Source organism: Numenius arquata, chromosome 5, assembly GCF_964106895.1.
Source record: "Numenius arquata chromosome 5, bNumArq3.hap1.1, whole genome shotgun sequence".
Taxonomy (NCBI): Eukaryota; Metazoa; Chordata; class Aves; order Charadriiformes; family Scolopacidae; genus Numenius; species Numenius arquata.
In genome coordinates, this window is record NC_133580.1 from 37,516,785 (window position 1) to 37,534,638 (window position 17,854).

General features: G+C 37.2%; 1 protein-coding gene across 1 annotated transcript in view; it reads left to right on the forward strand.

The window, feature by feature from the left end:
• Positions 1-6,092: 6,092 nt before the first annotated feature.
• FHIP1A (FHF complex subunit HOOK interacting protein 1A) overlaps positions 6,093-17,854 on the forward strand; it is a 37,527-nt gene continuing 25,765 nt past the window's right edge. The window contains exons 1-4 of the mRNA XM_074147959.1: positions 6,093-6,194; positions 7,582-8,208; positions 12,854-13,012; positions 15,274-15,360. Of these exons, the coding sequence (XP_074004060.1) occupies positions 6,093-6,194; positions 7,582-8,208; positions 12,854-13,012; positions 15,274-15,360 (975 nt within the window). The remainder of the gene's footprint in view (positions 6,195-7,581; positions 8,209-12,853; positions 13,013-15,273; positions 15,361-17,854) is intronic.

Sequence of the window (17,854 nt, forward strand, 5' to 3'; positions counted from 1 at the left end):
GAGCAAACTTCACAAGGGATTCTCTGCTAGGCTGTTCTTCCAGTGTACTTTGCACTAAAATAAGTACTTCTGTTGATTGGGGAGTTCAGCCCTGTAATCAGCTGTGGAAAAAGGGTTGATGATTTACAGACTTCTGAAGGAAAACTGAAAGCAGATATCCTCTACGAGTCCAATGACTAGGTCTCAATCTCATCATTAATCTAAAACTACTCAGTGCAGTTGTGGACTGCTGCTTTTTTTTTTAAACTGGAAATAGGTTGAACTGTGCTAAAGTTTTCTGCTGTCTTCCACCCTCATTCACTTACCAGAGACTGCAGAGACACGGTTATAAACCTATGTATGAGACCGTGTAGCCTTCTCTGCTGCTGCTTTGGGAGAGACTTGTTTGTTAGCATGTTTGCATATGCAACATTTGACCAGATTTGCAGGAAAAAATTCCCAACCAGCTAACCAAGCTTATGTTGAAAGGTATTTAATATGAAACCAATGAAGTTTATGTAGGTGCAAATTAGTTGCCTGATTTCAAAAGCTGTTGTCCAGTTGCGCAGAGAACACAGGAAGATCTTAACGGAGAAAGTGACTTGTCTCTTTGAACCTCAGTTTCTCACGTGTGTGATGTGTACGCTGGTGCTTCTTGTTCCACATGGGGATTTTTAAATGTATAAACCTTTAGTGGTAGGGGCAGGTACCAAGTGTAGGGGAGGAAGGACTAGAGACAAAAGTTTTATCAGTATAGGCAAGTGCAATAGCTCTAGAAGGCATATGTACTTGGCCTTGTAATAGGGTTAAATGACTGATAGATAAGATATGGTTCAATTGTGGAAAGATTTACCTCCTAAAAAGGTTTTGTTCTGGTGTGGCAGAGCCAAAGCATGGATTTTGGAAGTAGAATTTTGAAAGGACTGCAGGAGAGGTGTATTTGTACTTGTCAGGACTATCACATAATGGAGTAATACCTTGATCGGGATTTAGCAGAGAGGAAAGGCTAAATTATTGTAAAATTTTACCATGAACTGATTAAAATAAACAATTAATTTTGTTGTTAGTGGCCTCCAAGTTCACTTCTACCCCTTCCTCCATGAAACAATGTTTTGTAAATCAATTTATCTTCTCACCTTTGGACTCGGTATGGTCAGGCTATTTGTCCTGTTCGATTGGAGTTAGTTTTACTTCACAGGGAATAATGTGATGTTGCAGTTACTGTGGCGCACTTGATCTTGCAAAATAATCAAGAAAATTTACTAATCTACTAGTATAGTAACACAATCTGCTTACCACAAGTATAATGAATATATTCTTTCTTCTACTGCTATAACCAGAGCCTGCTAACTTCAGATTGATATTTATCTTAAAAGATAGTATCTCTTCCAATTCAATTACTTTCCTTTTTTAAATAGGCATGCTGTTTTTAGGATCTACTCTGTGACCACTTAAGTTGTCAAAAGCTTTGTATTCTTTTTGAAACGTTATTACAGAGTTTGAAGTCTTTGAAGCCTACACAATCTATTAGTGTTTTGCATTACTAAGGAAATCCCAGTATCCCAAGATGCTTTCCAAACTGGAAATATTTGTTTCCTTAAGGGAGTTGATTTGATGTTAGAAATCAATCTGCACATTGCAGTCTGCTTGTTGCTGTCTTGTTACTTTTAAATTAGAGATGATTAAAAAGCCGTAGTATTTGCCACTGTGAGGATAATGTCAGTGTTCTCCCACTTCCCTTAAGCTTCTGATCCAATAGCTGGGCTAGATGCAACTGAACTTAGCTCTCGTCAACTTGATGTTTGCTGCAGGCAAGTTTTTTTCAGCTAATGATTTAAATTTGGTATTTTTGTTCTTCACTTGATGCTTTGTACAATGTGTTTATGATGACTTTGTGCAGCAGAAGTGAACATTCAGGATGAACTGTTAGACTGAATTTTACTGAGATGTTACTGTTTATCACCAAGGGATGAATGATTTTTTTTTTTTTTTGTAGTTGTTATTAAAGATGTAAGTGGCATTAATCTTGTGATTGCATGTATGTGCAGGTTTTAGTTAGAGAACATAAATGCTGGAGATTAATTTGCTGTTTAAAAGATCTTTATCAAGCAGTGGGGTAGTGTTTGTGCCTGTAATGACAAATCTAGTAAATGGACCAGGCAGGATACATGCAACATCAGCTCAAGGGAACCCTCCTAAAAGTTTTCTGTGGTTGGTAGCATAGACGTTTCTAGAGTTAACAACACTGAAGGCCCTTGCTGTTCTGTTCTAGTGCTATCTAACTCTGGAAAAGATCCAATTTGAATCAAAATGCTGGCAGCTGTTAATGACCTGTGTATATGAGAATTCCCAGTGTTGTAATTTGAATGTGCCCAAATCGGGACTTGGAAATAGTAAGAAGCTCTTAAATCTTAAGGTCCCTTCCAACTCTAACCATTCTATGATTCAATGAAATAGGACCTTAGGGGACTTTGTGCAGCAGTTGAGGGGACACACCTGCTTGTCTTCAAGACTTCTTTTACATGGGCTATATCTGTTCTTTATGTACAGTGGCTAGACTTAGGATATAGATGTGTAGGAAAAGATGTCTATGCTACGAGTGCAGACTGTAGCAGTTACCTGCTTAGGCATCTGCTGTTAACAGAGGCAGGACCTGACGGTTCAATAACATAGCAGTGGTTATAAATTCTTACATAAATGTCAATAACTAAGTAGCACTTTTGTGGAAAGAGCTTTTGTACTGGACACACAAACGTAACAGTGGCTCTGTCACTGGATGTCTTGGCATCTTGCTGTATTTTGAATGTGTGGTGAGAGATGTACTATTTCTGTTTGCTTTAGGCGTTCTTACAGCTGCAGAGAAGTAGGGCAATATTTCAGGAGTCTATAATGACCGAAGCACCAGTATGGAACCTCTACCCCAAAAAAGTATGTTTAGAGAGCTACAAGACAGAAGTATTTAAAAGAGGGGCTCGTGGTGAGGGAATGAGTACTGTCTTGAAGCTTGTGGAATAGGGTCTGAGGCTGGGATAGGAAAGATGCATGAGGAAAAAAAACTGTGAAGGCTGTGGAGGACAGAGAATTAGAACCGATTAGAGGAGAAGAGAAGGTAACAGGTTAAATGTGTGGTACATCCTAGAGCTCTGCATGCATCTCAAGAGTCTTACATGGCTGATCTTTCATTTTTATCAGCAGTCTTGAAGAAAGTCATAATCTCCCTTATTGTTGTTTACTAGCTTAAATAGTGGAGGCTGATCTGAAGTTTCCAATTCTACCCTTGGTATCATACCAGTGACAGAATTTGTCATGCGATATCTAGATGTGTAGTATCAGTTTCTTTTATTGAAATTCGTAAATAACATGCAAAGTCTACACTGAAACAACCTCTAACTTGTAAAGTCAAGCAACTCGTAAATTCCAGAATTGAGCTTGCCTCTGCTTTGTTAATTAAGTTCTCTTGCTGCACCTTATGATACCATCTTTAATTACACAATCACATTAGTTTTTCCAAAGCTGCTTGCTTCACTTCATGCACAGGACAGATCTGCTCAGAGGGTGAATCGGGGCTGTGCAGTGAAGGACACTTTTGCCTGGAGGAGGCTGCTGAACTTTTACAGCAATGGGAAGATTTCTGTTTGAAGGAGAGGGCTGACAAAGAGGAAGCGGACAGGTTTGGATTATTAGATACGGTATTAGGCAAACTACTTAGAGCAGGCTTTTTTCTAAATGGTCTCTAAGCATACAACTTGATTTTGGAGTGGTTTTTGGTAGAAGTGTTGAGCTCTCGGAGCTGCAAGCAAAAGTCACCAGAAGCAGTGCATTGAACATATAATGGTACCTACTTAATTCAGTAATAATTAAAAAAACCTCAACAGATCCTAGGCCTCTGAATTGGCTTCTCAAATCTACTTGCCTTTTTTTTTTTTTTATTATTTTTTTCCTGTGCAGGTACATCACTGATGTAAAAATAGTACTATTCATTTTTACAGGGCTGTTTATGAAGTAGCAGTGTACTGGTAGGTGCCTTCAAGTAAATGAGCATATGAAGCGAACTGTTGGCAAAGAGAGCGCTTGAAAGCGTAATGCCAGTGTGAGCTTGGAAGAGGCAGGCAGGTGAGAAGAGGGAGTGGAGTAGGGGGGCAAGGAGTAGAGAGACTTTGATAATGTTTTATAAGGGATTACTTTTGTTCCCAGTGTTGGCAGGCTCTCGTGAGCTAATTCTCACTGGTTTTGCGCAATGCTCTCTAGTGTATCTGGTTCCAGGTGGTTTACTATCTGGAGAGTAGCTTGTATGGAGCACCAACTTCGTTCTGGAAGTAGTATTACCCAAACAGATAAACCATCCAGGATTTATACTGGCTTCTCCACACATGGACTGTTTTATCTGCAAAAAGGATGAACTATATCGTGTTAATTGTAGTGCGTGAGAGTTTAGAAAACCCATAGGAAATGCATCTTATGTGCTGTAAGAAGCAAGGGTTGCGATGGAGGGGGGGGAAGGGGACTCTGATTGTGCAGCTGAATCTTGAACACATGAATTATACATACTTAGATACAGGGAAATGCATAACCATCTTTTGATTTTCTGTGTATTTTTGGACATTTTGAAAATGGCAAAAATTGCTGCTACTTTTGAGACACTTTGCGTGCTAACAGTTTCAAGAATATAAGCAGAGCACACATGCAGGGAGCAGGGATGTCCACTATAGAGAAAAGATTTTTAAGATTATATGCAGGGAAATACCTACTGTACTGGCAAAAAATTGCTATATGGGCTGTGGCAACTTATGGTACAGAAATTTCCTCATATATTTCACTAAGCCAATGAATGTCCAGGGGCCCTGGGATCCTAATGAAGACTGGAGAAAAGGAGAGCGCTTCAAAATGCGGTCTGTAATGAAAATAAAAATCGACTATGATTTATATGAGTTGTTGGAACTTGTAGTGCATTTGTTGTCTTCCTGAACTCTTTGTATGTTGGTGGTGTGGAGATTTGAGTGGGGTTTTTGGGTTTGGTTTTTTTTGGGGGGGGGGAGGGTTTGGTGTGTTGTGTGTGGGTTTGGTTGGTTTTTTTCTTTTTTTTTTGCTATGGCCCAAAATTGAATTAAATTAAAAGCATAGTTGGTTTGCAAAAGCTCATGGAGGGAAAAAAAAAAAAAAGAAAAAAAGAACTGGGGACTGTGTGACTCAAGGTGCTTGAGGGAATAATATGTTCTCTTAAGCCTCTCAAATATCTGGAAGATAATCTGCCTTTATTTTATTTTAACTTTCCCCTGCAGGTGTGCAACTACTTTAATACTCACATATCTAGGATATTAAATAATGGATGAAGAGAATGTTTCAATGTTTGGTCTTATTCTCATAGTCCTTTAATATGACATTTCAATTTATTTGACTTTGGATACATGAAGGTTTTATCTTTTATGTAGTTTGGTTTTGATTACTTTGGTATTGATACGGAGGCATCCTTCTACTTGCATATGGTGTTCTGCAGATGTTTTCAAGTGTTTATGATATGCTTTCTGACAGAAAATTTTACGTATTTGTAATTATATCTATTCATTGAAATGTTGTTTAAAAATATATGCATACCTGTACTGTTTTTTTAACCTGTATAGCCTATGCAATACTAGTTACTAAGCAACTCTGAAAAGAGACATGGTCAGATGGCAAAAATATAACGAAAATTAAAAATGTAGTGACATATGCATAAAATGTTTACTGCATGAGCTTCTGTTATGCTTATTTGTTTCTGTGGTACCTTAGTTCTGTTACTGATCTCAAAAGTTTGTGGATTAGAAACTATTATCATGAGGAAAAGTTTGAGAAGATGGTTCCATATAAGATGCTGTAAAAAATTCCATGCTCAAACTGAATTAAAAGAGAAAAGGTTTTACTGTTCTCTTTAAGTATGTTCTTTTTTTGTTATACACTATAATTTGATGTGCATAGGTATGTGTTTTGTTTTGTTTTTTTAAACAGATTTCTGTGGATACCAAAGCTCAGAACACGATATCAATCTTATCATGATGCTTGAACATCTGTAGCGAACTACAGGATTTTCAAAAGAAATCCAGCATGGCCTAGTTGGCTTGACCTTTGGAAAATTTATAATGTCCTCTGGAACCAGTATCAGCAAAAATCGGCAGGCTCCGAGCCTGCAGGGTGTTGACCCAGAAACATGCATGATAGTGTTTAGAACACACTGGGCACAGGTAATGTTAATTAGTTTTATTGATTTGAAGTAGGCTGCATTAATAGGAATTTGCTTCATTCTTACATTTGGGAAAATCCTGAGTTGCTCAGGAAAAAACATCTTTCATGCTCAATGTAGTAGATAACATTAAAACATTTTAAAATGCAAAGGTAATTGACCTTTCAAGGTATTATTAGCCGTTACTAATTACACTTTGAACTCCAGATTTGCATCTAAAAGCGAAGTGGTAGGACATGGTAATCTTTTCGAAGGCCTAGATCTTACAACTGCCTTTTCCTAGTGATTGACTGTGACTTGGACCTTGCTGCAAACTTCTGTGCTTCCTTTCCTTGTGCTGGGTGAGGCTTGCCTAGCTTTTGTAAAGCATAGCAGATGCATGGTACAAAGCTGTATGCAGTGTTGTTTATTATGGATAGATGTAGATTATGCATTTCAGCATATTCTAAAAATTGTTTGCATGTCATCAGGATTATAATTGCTTTTAGGTGAAGATGTTTTGCTCCGAGCACCGTAACATAAGGTCTTATTTGCTGCAGTAATATGAATAACTAACAGTTTATGTAAAATTGATTTCTGTACTGCTGTTTTTTGCTGGTTTTTGGCTATCCTGAGAAGCCAACCAGACGAATGCTAGTGTTTCTGAGATGTTTCCAGTGTCAGAGGAGCCATCGTTCAAGAGCCACCTTTTTTCACTTAACTCTAATGATGCTGTCATGTCAGGGGAGCTGCTGTTCCTTTACGTTTTTGTAGCAATTATCTCCACAAAAGGGCTAAAGACAGTGGTTGTTTCACAGACAAGGAGCCTTATTGATTGCATGCAGAACAGAATTTAATCCAGGGGTATAAGTGCTGGGATGACAATTGTTACTCAGTCCTAAATCTGTATTGTATGCTACAAGAGTATATGGGCATCAGCGGCCATTTGGTAGCATGTAAGATGTGGCAAGGAAAGATCAGCTCTGTGGGTTTCTGCCACTCTTACTATGGCAAGTCATCTCATTATATTGATACCCCTGAGCACAGTTACTCTGGCTGAAGAGCAGACCCTTTGATTTCAGTCCTCTGTGACAAAGAAACTTATTGGAAACATCATTGAAACTCAGTTTCTGAAGGCTAAGGGAACCTAGTTTATCCATACTCCAGAGAACCCCAAGTTTTCAGCAAAAAAAGCTTATAAAAGTGAACAAAAGCATTACATTTTGGCCTCGTACATGCCAAATGTGAAACTTTTAAATTTAGAAAGCTTGACAGTCAAAAACTGAAAGCATAAAAAGAATTTGGGCTTTTTGTGTTAAGAATTTTGATGTTTTTTTTTCCTTATAGGGATAAGTGCATATTTTTAAAAAATATATTAAAATAACAGATCTGCATTTGTTTCTCTTTAGGTTCTGAAAATCTTAGAGAAGCATGATCCTTTGAAAAACATTCAGGCAAAGTACGGGGCAATCTCACCTGACGAGGCCAGCACTGTTCAGAATTATGTGGAGCACATGCTTTTCTTACTAATTGAAGAGCAAGCAAAGGATGCCTCAATGGGGCCTATTCTGGAGTTTGTGGTCTCAGAAAACATCATGGAGAAGCTTTTTCTTTGGAGCCTACGTCGAGAGTTCACCGATGAGACAAAAATCGAGCAACTCAAAATGTATGAAATGCTAGTAACGCAGTCTCATCAGCCTTTGCTACATCACAAGCCCATCTTGAAGCCTTTGATGATGTTGCTGAGTTCCTGCTCGGGAACAGCCACTCCAACAGTGGAAACAGAGTTGGTCGTCCTCTTGAACCAGCTCTGCTCTATAATAGCCAAAGATCCTTCCATTTTAGAACTGTTTTTCCACACCAGCGAGGACCAAGGAGCTGCCAATTTCCTCATATTTTCCCTGCTGATTCCCTTCATCCATCGAGAAGGAACAGTAGGGCAACAGGCCCGTGATGCATTGCTTTTCATAATGTCTCTCTCTGCAGAAAACAAGGTTGTTGCAAACCACATAGCAGAAAACACCTATTTTTGCCCAGTAAGTTGTTCTTCAGTGCTAAAATGTCTCCTCTGTGTTCTTCTCATGCTTTTCTGTAATTTTTGATAAAGATGTAACACCTTTGTTTCTGCTAGCAGCTATTTCACAAGTTATAATACTCTTTAAGCCAGCCCTACTGCCAAACGCAATCTCGCTCCTTGTTTCCATACCAGTGCCTTGTGCTTTTGGGCCAGTGCAAGTGTTTTTGCAGTCACACAGTGAATTGAATTGGGAAACTGGTGGAAGTTATAGCAGAACTTGGTGGGAGGGAAACCTCCTCTGTCTCACTATGAGGCCCCTGTGAGATTCTGGGGGTGAAGGGAGTGGGAAATGGAAACAAGGTGTTCTGAGGCTGTTGTTTCTGGTGGCAGTGCTAGCTTAGGCGGACAATGCTTGCCACGCTATAACATCAGTTCAACAGTTAAAAAAATAAGCGTGACAATAGCATGTTATAGAAACCTTGTGTTTTTACAAGATAAAAGGGAGACTTGCTCTTTGCCACAGAATTGGATGTTTCTATGGCCATCTCGGGCAAACTACCATCTTCCTATGTTGTAGTCTGTTACAAAACTTGATAGTAGAATCATGGAATTGTCTAGCTTGGAAGGGAACTGTCAGATCATCTAGTCCATCTGTCAACATAACACTGACAAAACCATCACTAAACCATATCTCTAAGCAACACATCTACTTGCCTTTTAAATACCGCCGGGGATGGTGACTCAGCCACTTCCCTGGGCAGCCTGTTCCAGTGCTTAATAACCCTTTCAGTATAAATTTTTTTTCCTAATATCCAGTCTAAAAGCCTTGCATTGTTAGGTCTGGCAAATCACTCTTATTACATGAATAGAAAATCTTTGCTGTTAAACAAGTAAATAATCTAATTTAACAAACAAAGCTGCCTTACTGCAGTTTTGAAGCTAAAGCAGAATGAACAAGACAACATGTGCTGCTTCATGCCTTATGACAAAAATCAGTTTGAGATCTGCACCGGATGGATTCAAAACCAGATATCATTCTGTAGAAAAGTTGATCTCATGTGCCATTTTTTTGGACTGATTCTTTTATCTTCTGTGTGGCTTGCATTTTAGTTTAGTAAATGCCAGAAAAAATGAAGTGAAGGGGAATCTTACATACCTGCTAAAGCATTAGTGCATGACAGCTATTCCAGCTGTGGGTTTCTGTTTACTCAGATTGCTGTGTCCTTTAAGAAGTAGGTTTCCTTTGCCAGTTGTAAATATTGCACTGAATTTCTTGTCCTGAGAGATTCCGGTTGACCTTGTTTAATAGATGCTGCTAAAGAATGTGAACTTGATTTTCAGACTGTCCCTGAGACAGATACCATTATTGGATCCATGCTATAACTTCCATAATTACATCTTCCAATTAATTAAAAAAAAAAAAGGCAGCCTTTCTACACAGAAGATAAAAGCCAGCTATATTAACCTTCGAACAGCAGGGAGCCATGATTGACAGTCATTCTAATTAGGAAGGCTTCTTGTCAAAATGTGCTAAAATCAGACTTTCTGAACAGTAATGAGACTGGCCTAAGTCTATAATAAAAGTTTATTGCGGTGCCATAGAATTAGCTCGCTAGCACAAAGCCTCTCTTCTGAGTTTGTATGATGAGCTGAAGGAACAGGTTTTGTTCTGGTGGAAGATTCTGTAGGTGTCAGTGGCATTGCTGTGCACCACTCAAATCAGTGCAGACGTGGCCTCAGCTGCTTTGCAAAACAGCTAGCGCAGTCCTGTGCTGGTAGGAGAGGCATTTGGGTGGCACTGTGGTGATGCTGACTCTGCTTCTGGTTGGTAGCACATAGGGTTTTCTTTACCGTGCCTTATTGCATAGTACAGACATGCGCTGGGATGGGGTGTGGCCATAAATCTCTGCTGCCTCATATACCCGAATCTGTTAGATCTGTGTCAAAGTGAACCTGAAGGCTTTCTTGATACTATTTTTTGAGCTAACTTTGGCTAGCAGCTTTTTAAAACTAGGTTGTCCATGATATTAAGTATTAAAGCAAGAGGAGTTACGGCTCTGCGATGTCCTTGAAAAGTTGAGGCTGCACAGAGATAGAAAGACTATGGATGTGGGAGGAAAGGGAATTATTAAAGGGAAGGAATTGGCCAGATAGCAATTGATTATATATTAATGACACATTTTAATTATATAATGTGTCTGAGATAACAAATCATGTACTCAGTCAGTGTCTTCTGTGAGTCAAGAGAAAGTAAATAAATCAAGGAGACTGGTTTGCAGAGAGACTCGTGACTCGGTGAGAAAGAAACTGCTGGAGGTGCTGGTAGAAGTAATGAGCATGTAGGGTTCACTTGAGAAATGTTGGGAGAAGTTTAAAATAATACTGCTCTGGGTAAAAAAAAATAATAAATAAAACCAATCTTGCCCTTCCAGGATGAGAACTCATTCATTTCTTTCCCTTTTAGATTTTTTTTTAATTGATGTTTATCATTTTACTGATTAAAACTCCATAATGTAGTCTATATATGCGCGTTATTTTATATGCCTGCTTATAGAATGTGAAGAGTTCTGTGAGTGATTCCAAACAGTAATCCTGTTTTATACCATATACTTCTATGAAAATTTTCAAATGTTTTTTACCTAAAGAGGTGAAATTGCTTCCAGTGGCTACTCTCTGTCTCAGTGCTTTAGAAACATCACAAAGAGCCATTTGTGTTGTACTTTATAGCAAAAATAAGAGCTTTTTAAACCTTGCAGATTTTAGCAGCTACATCTGTCACTTCTTACCTCAGTAAGTCAGGCAAACTAAAGAATTCTTCACTTCAAGACATTGACTGATTGAGTTCACTGCTCCTTTTAGTGGAGAGCAGTATGTTTTGCTCAAGGTTGGTTTCTTGTGCTTAAGGACTAAACTTCCATATGAAGGAGAAATGTAGATAGTACACAGCTCTGAAAATCAGATTGTTTGCTGAGAGGGTAAGTATGCGTTTATGAATAGCAATTAAATTTTAAGCAGACAATGGAAAATCAAGTGTGCGTTAATTAACAGGCTACAACACAAAAGAAACACAAGTTCTGTCTTCAGAGTTTCTTCCTTCCTAGGACCGTTTGAAGCTTAGGTTTGTGAGTGTAAGCGTGTGTGTGGTTTATGTATAGGTAGTTCTTAGGCATAGTAAGTTCTTCCTAACTTTTTGCTTTGAGCTCTTCCACCATGAGAGAGAGAAAATGCAAAAAAGGTTTTGGTTATAGAAAAATGTGATTGTATAAATAAAGCTTTGCTCAACGGCTTTAGCTTCTTACTTTTTTAACATATCTCCAGCATCTTTATTTATTTATCTCTGTATATATGTGTATAAAAAAAGTAGCACGGTGTGCTAAAGCAGTGAATTTTCCACAGTATTCCCCCTCCACTTAATATTTGGCTTAATTATGTATGTCAGAATAAATCCGTCTTCAAAATTATGTGATTTAGGAATGGAAAGCATCCAGAAAGACAACCTTTGTGTAACTGGATGGGTTCGCAGTTGTAATTGGTTACGCTTGTGTATGATCAAAACCTGAATCCGCTTCCCTGAATTCTTGGTCTTTGACCTGCACATTGTCAGCTGTTTGTTTTCTAATAGATAAACCACTTGTGTTTCATCTGAGCTTTGACTGTCTAGCCCTGTAGATGCCAAGCAGCCCTTTGTAGAAAGAGGAAAGATTCTCTCAAGAGCCTGTTGAATGAGAACTAAAAAGATTTCCATCAGGCTGAGTCTCAGTGATTCCGTTAAAATGAGGATCATCTTAAAAATTCTGCTGAAGTTGTGTAAAATCATGTCGGAAGGATAGGAGTTGTAACTAATATTTAGAAAGCTTCCAGCTTGAAATAACTTTAATAATTAAAAACTTGATCTGAAACTACCAATACTCTACATATATTCAGTAAAATTTAAAAAACCTTTTTGGTAATATGCTTTTTAAATTGTAACTGAAAATACAATCTTGTGCTTCAGTGTTATATTCTACAGAAGTCATCTGTAAGCCTTACTATGGCTGGAAAAAATGTCTATACAGTAACTTATTTCAGGCTTTTTTATTTCTTCCCTTCCAAATAAATAAGAAAGGAAAAGAAGAAATTACGAATAGTTAGAATAATTTTTTTAAGAACAGCTGAGTTCAGGTGCCAAGGAATGAAAGTCAATATATATCTATGGTCTACCTGAGGCTGAATTTCATTTTTCATGATGGGGGCACTTTCCCCCTCCATTTCTAATGTTTCATATTTCTGTGTGGAAACACTTCATATAGGTGTGTGTAAGCAGTAACATTCGAGTCACCAACGAAAAATAAATGACAATGATGGCTGCTTCTGGAAGGGACTGAAGGAAGGCGTAAAATGATTTTACACCTATTTTAAAAGAAAATAAAACTTTGGAATAAAAAAAAAAAGGCAAGCTGCTTTTTCCCATCACTTTCTCCTAAATACCTCTTGAAAGAAGGATATTGTATGGAAGGCCCTTCAAAATATTCATGTCTTTCTGCCACAAGACTCTTTCAACATGAAATTAATCTCAACACTTTTATGTTATTAAAACTAGTAAGAGAAACAATTTGTGGCATTGCCATTCAAGCAGATAGACAGTTGGAAAGTCAACTTGTTTTTCTTCTATTTTTGAAATACAGGTGCTAGCAACAGGACTAAGTGGCCTCTATTCATCTTTGCCTACAAAGCTGGAAGAAAAAGGAGAAGAGTGGCATTGTCTGCTGAAAGATGACTGGCTCTTGTCACCAGCCCTTGTACAATTCATGAATTCCCTTGAATTTTGCAATGCTGTGATACAGGTAATGGAGCAGAGTTGACCTGTCCTTTTGAAGTAGGAGTTTTTTATATATTCTGCAGAAGTTTGTAAATTATAGAGTATATTTACTTCTATTAATGGCATGGACATTTAAGTTACGCTAAAGTAAGTTGCTTATAAAATTAATGCTTTGTGCTGTTTGTCCTGGTTTATAAGGATGAATTAATAGGTTCTTTAGTTTTCAGGTGACAAGTGTTTCAAATGAAAGCAGTAGAATTTTGTGGTGGCTTGATATTTCATTATATAATTGGGACGATTTTTTGTTTTAAAAAAATAAGAGTTTATTGTGTTTTAATACAACTGTTGATACTAGAAGTAAATTGAATGCCTTTACATATGGGAAAATGTAGTCTTTATATATTTAAGCATTGAAAAACATTCTGTCTTTGTCTAAGCTCTCATAATAGCATACAAAAGAAAATAGCCTGTTTTGCCTGTTGGCGAGTAATGCATAAAGAAAGCTTTCCAAACAGAATTTAGGTATATTTCTAGAAATATAAATTCATTTTAGATGGGCCTGGTTTGAATCCATTCTCTGTTCTTAATGATTATTTCTTGGCTAGACTTTTTTTTTTTTTTCTGGCTTTGATCCCTTACTACTTTTTTTTCCTCTGATCTAAACAGAAAATGAGATTTTTCTCTTTTTATGTTGTTTTTAAGGCTAGAAAACCCTATAGAACCTTTGTCCAGTATTTTATGAAGCATGATATAAATTCTACAGAAACTGTAGATTTATGTGTTACTTGAAGAAATGTGCTGTACACGATTGATAATTTAGTCACATTTACTGTTAAATAAAAGATCTTTTAGTGAGATGTGTGCAAAATACAGTAAAGCAAGTGATTGACTATTAAAGCATTGAACAAGCGAAAATAATAGCAGCTGTCATTCTTTAAATGCAATATACAAGATTTTTATCATGCATGCTTAAACATGAAAAGGAGACAATATTCATTTTGGTGTCTAAGCAGGATTTTTCTACAGATCTACATTTGCAGGAGGTCGTATTTGACACCTTTTTTTTTAAAAAAAAATTGATACAAAGGTTACCACAGACAAATTAAAGAAGAACATATTATTTTAAAACTGCTTTTCAAATAAACTCAGAATGGTTAAGGATCTTCAGCTGACATGCAGAAAGAGAAGTTTCTGACTGCTGCTTGATTGTGTCTTTATAGTCTTTCTTCAGCTGAACTGAAAGCTCAATTACTGCTGGAATTTTTGCTTTGTGCATGGAATGTTTTTCTTGGTGTGGCTTGGTCTGTGTTGACCCAAAAACTTTGGCCAGAGATTAAAAAGGGACATTGTAGCCAAGACCTCTTGCCATTTACTACTTTTTCCCTGGATCATAGCATAGGAAGGGCAACCCTTTTTCTTCCCCTGTCCGGAGTGAGGGCTACAAATTAAAGGAAGTCTGGAAAGAACTGCAAGTGAGAGAATGTATTTGTGGCCACGTGTAGGCTGTGACATTCCAGTCTATGTGAACTTCAAACAGAATATATTAACTCAGAATGCTTCTGAACGGAATTTCTTTTTTGCTTTTGTCAAATTTCTTTTAAATGCATGAATTGATAATATGAAGCATTCATTTTGTTTTCATAAGGAAAACATAATGAATGCTTCATTATAAAAGTAGATTTTTAACTTCTAATAGCAGTTTGTTTTTTAAAGCTCCTAACCAACCTATTGAATGAATAATACAGGTTTTGTTTTCATTTCTGATTGTTTTGCAATGGTTGGGAGAAGGGCATGTGAACGGTATGTTCTTATCCAATAGCTAGAGAACACTTTGGTTTACCTACTCTTGAATCATAGGAAAGCAACTGTTTTGTTGTTTTGCTTCTTGTATAAGAGGACAGGTTAACAATGGCAAATCCACCTTCAAGTGACCCTGACAAAGTTGCAATAGCTAAATTTAGAATCTCAAATCTTCCTTTGATGCATGGATATACAGACTTTTCTGTCCATCCACTCATCTTTGTCAGCATACAGGGAGATTGAAAAGCCCTGTTCTCTAAATTTGACAGGCTTACTGTAATTAAGCATAGTTTGTGTATTTCTTTGAAGGAGGAAAAATCTTTAAGAACCTGAATCGTAGGGAATGCTGGTCAGAAGGGCAAATGAACACGTCTTCTTAAATGGTCAAGGGTTTTGGTAGTGCATAATATACAGTAGTCTATGCCCCATCTGTTTTAAAATCTCGCTGGAACTGTTCTGTGTCTTTCTCTTCCCCCACCCTCTTAGGTGGCACATCCCTTGATACGGAACCAGCTTGTGAATTACATTTACAATGGATTTTTGGTACCAGTAATGGCTCCTGCGCTCCATAAGGTCAGCGGTGTATGCAAGCATGATGCAAAATAATAATGGACAAAAGCATTATGGATAATCTCTGTGTAAAAGATACTATTAAATGTACTGTCAGTAGTGACTTCCATATAACTGAGTAATTTTCTATGCTAACTTTCCATGTTTTCATTCCATACTTTTTGTTTACACTGCACAGATTATTAAGCCAAAATATAGGTACTTCTGAAAAAGTTTAAAATTCTTTTGTGAAATGAAGAACCAAAATATTTTTGTTGTGCTGGGCTGACATGTCATCAAAAAAGCAGTGACCTTTTAGACAACATTTCATCATGGCAGAAGTTTCTGTGAGGATTTTTTTTTTCCAAATGAACATTTTCCAAAAGGAATATGCCCACAAGAAAAATATTTAGTCAAGAAATATTACGCTAATGTTAGCAAAGTTCGTTTTGTTTGCTACTTCCTTATCACAGTTGGTAGAACTATTTTCATAAAGTGGAGAAGAAATGGAGTAATTGTAATCAATTTTGTAATGTATTAGGGTGCAATTTGTGTTGCTTTGTAGAAAAAAAAATCAATTTTTCTTTGAATTTTAGGGGTTATTTTTTTGCAAGATATGTCACTGATGTTGGGGAATTAATTTTTTCTTTTTGTTAGGCTGCAGGAAACTATATCTCCAACTGTTGCAGAACATGCCAATTAGCAGTCTTCATTACCCTGTAAAAAGAATACCTTGTTTGAGGAGAAAAAGTAGGAATTGCTGAAAGTAAAAATCCACCAAAAACTGCCAAGAGAGGACTAATAAATTACTTTTTGAAGGTCTACTAATTCTTACTAAGCCTGCCAAGCAGAAAGCACTGCACCTGTTCCATCTTCTGGGAGGCCAGTGAAACACTGTACCTTGGTTTCTAGTCTAGGGCTTGTCTTGGCAGTGCACACAATTCTTCATGGTAAGTAGTTGCTTACCAAGGAAGTAATAAACAGTATAGAATCTTCTTCAATTATTTGACAGACCTCAAACATTTGGGAACTTGGCAAGGGCTGAAATAAAATTTGGCTCAATCCAGATCAAGGCGGTAGCCTGTCATTGAGATCACCTCCTTACATGGGAGTAATTTTTTTTTATTTCTGTATCTTGTTTTAATCCCTTACCAAGACTGAGAAATAGAATCAGAAGTGAAAAGCTAACCAGCTTTAGGTAAAGGTTATGGATAACAAGGGAGATATCAGAATGTGACTGTGGGATTCTGGTCTTAGTGGATATTGTTTTTACCTCTGAAGTATTTAAGACAAATTTTAGGTTATTTTGAATGCTACCATGCTGCTGAGTGCCATTCTTATTGGTCAGTCATACCAACCCCATATTGGGTTGATTATTTCCCTGGTGATGTTACTTAAATCATTTAAAGCATGCTGTTCTGATTGTTTGGTTTTTTTTTTCCATGTGATGGTAACTTTGTTGAACCTCATTTATATACTCTGAAATTGGGTGAAATCATACTCTTGAAAATGGAGGTGTTGGTTGCTAACATATGTGAGTTTCAAGCCTAGATCTTTCCTGAACCCTGACATTCTGTTTGATGCCTTGTTCTTCCATTAATAAACCTTAGCTTGATTAGTCTTAAGATTGACTTTTTCCTCTTTAAAAATTTACTTATGTGTATAAACTTCAAATGCATTTAATGGAGAAGATGGATTGCACCATCTAGTGGATCTGATACAAGGCTCTCTCATATGTGAGACCAAAACTCCATAGCAAAAAGAAACAGGTGAATAGAGGCACATCTGACCTCTTTAGTCTTTCTGTGCTGTGCCTCCCATTAATTTAACAGAAAATAAATATTTTACATCTTTGTTTTGGGACAGATGTCTATGCGTTAAGACAGATAAATATGCTGTAACAGCTCTTCCATACATTAAAATAATTTCTAGTTGCCATTGAAAACATTCATGTGAAGTTAAGGAGTAGGCTTTGAAAACTGTATCATCCATTTGGGGACTTTAGGTTAAGAAAAAATTGTGAAGGGCCAAAATGAGAGAAAGGCCAGGTGCGCCATGGTGGTTTTTAAATAAGTTTTTTCATTGAACATAATATGGATCTTGATTTTTCTTTTAAACTCAATGAAGTTGGTTTGGTGTCTGAAAGTCTACTTGTGGCTGAAGATTTTAATTTCATTCCAGTCATTCAGTTTGGGTTGTTCTGTCTCGTTCTGGCTTATGAGTTCAAATACAATGAATAATGGAGCATCGTATAAATACCTGATTAGGGAGACAGATCTGTGGAAGGTTAAAGGGAGGGGTGGTAAGAAGAGATGATAATTATTGGTCCATCTTTCTAAGGTGTTCCTATGAATCTTATTTCTGGAATTTAACAGGTATGGAACAGCTGCTTCTGATAACTCTTGTTGGTAGACATGGAAGAAAGGAAGGGAGTCCAGACCTCATGTGGCATTCAAGCCTTAACATCCCATATCCAATCTGGCACCCATGGTTATACCTTAATCCAAAAATTGGAAGG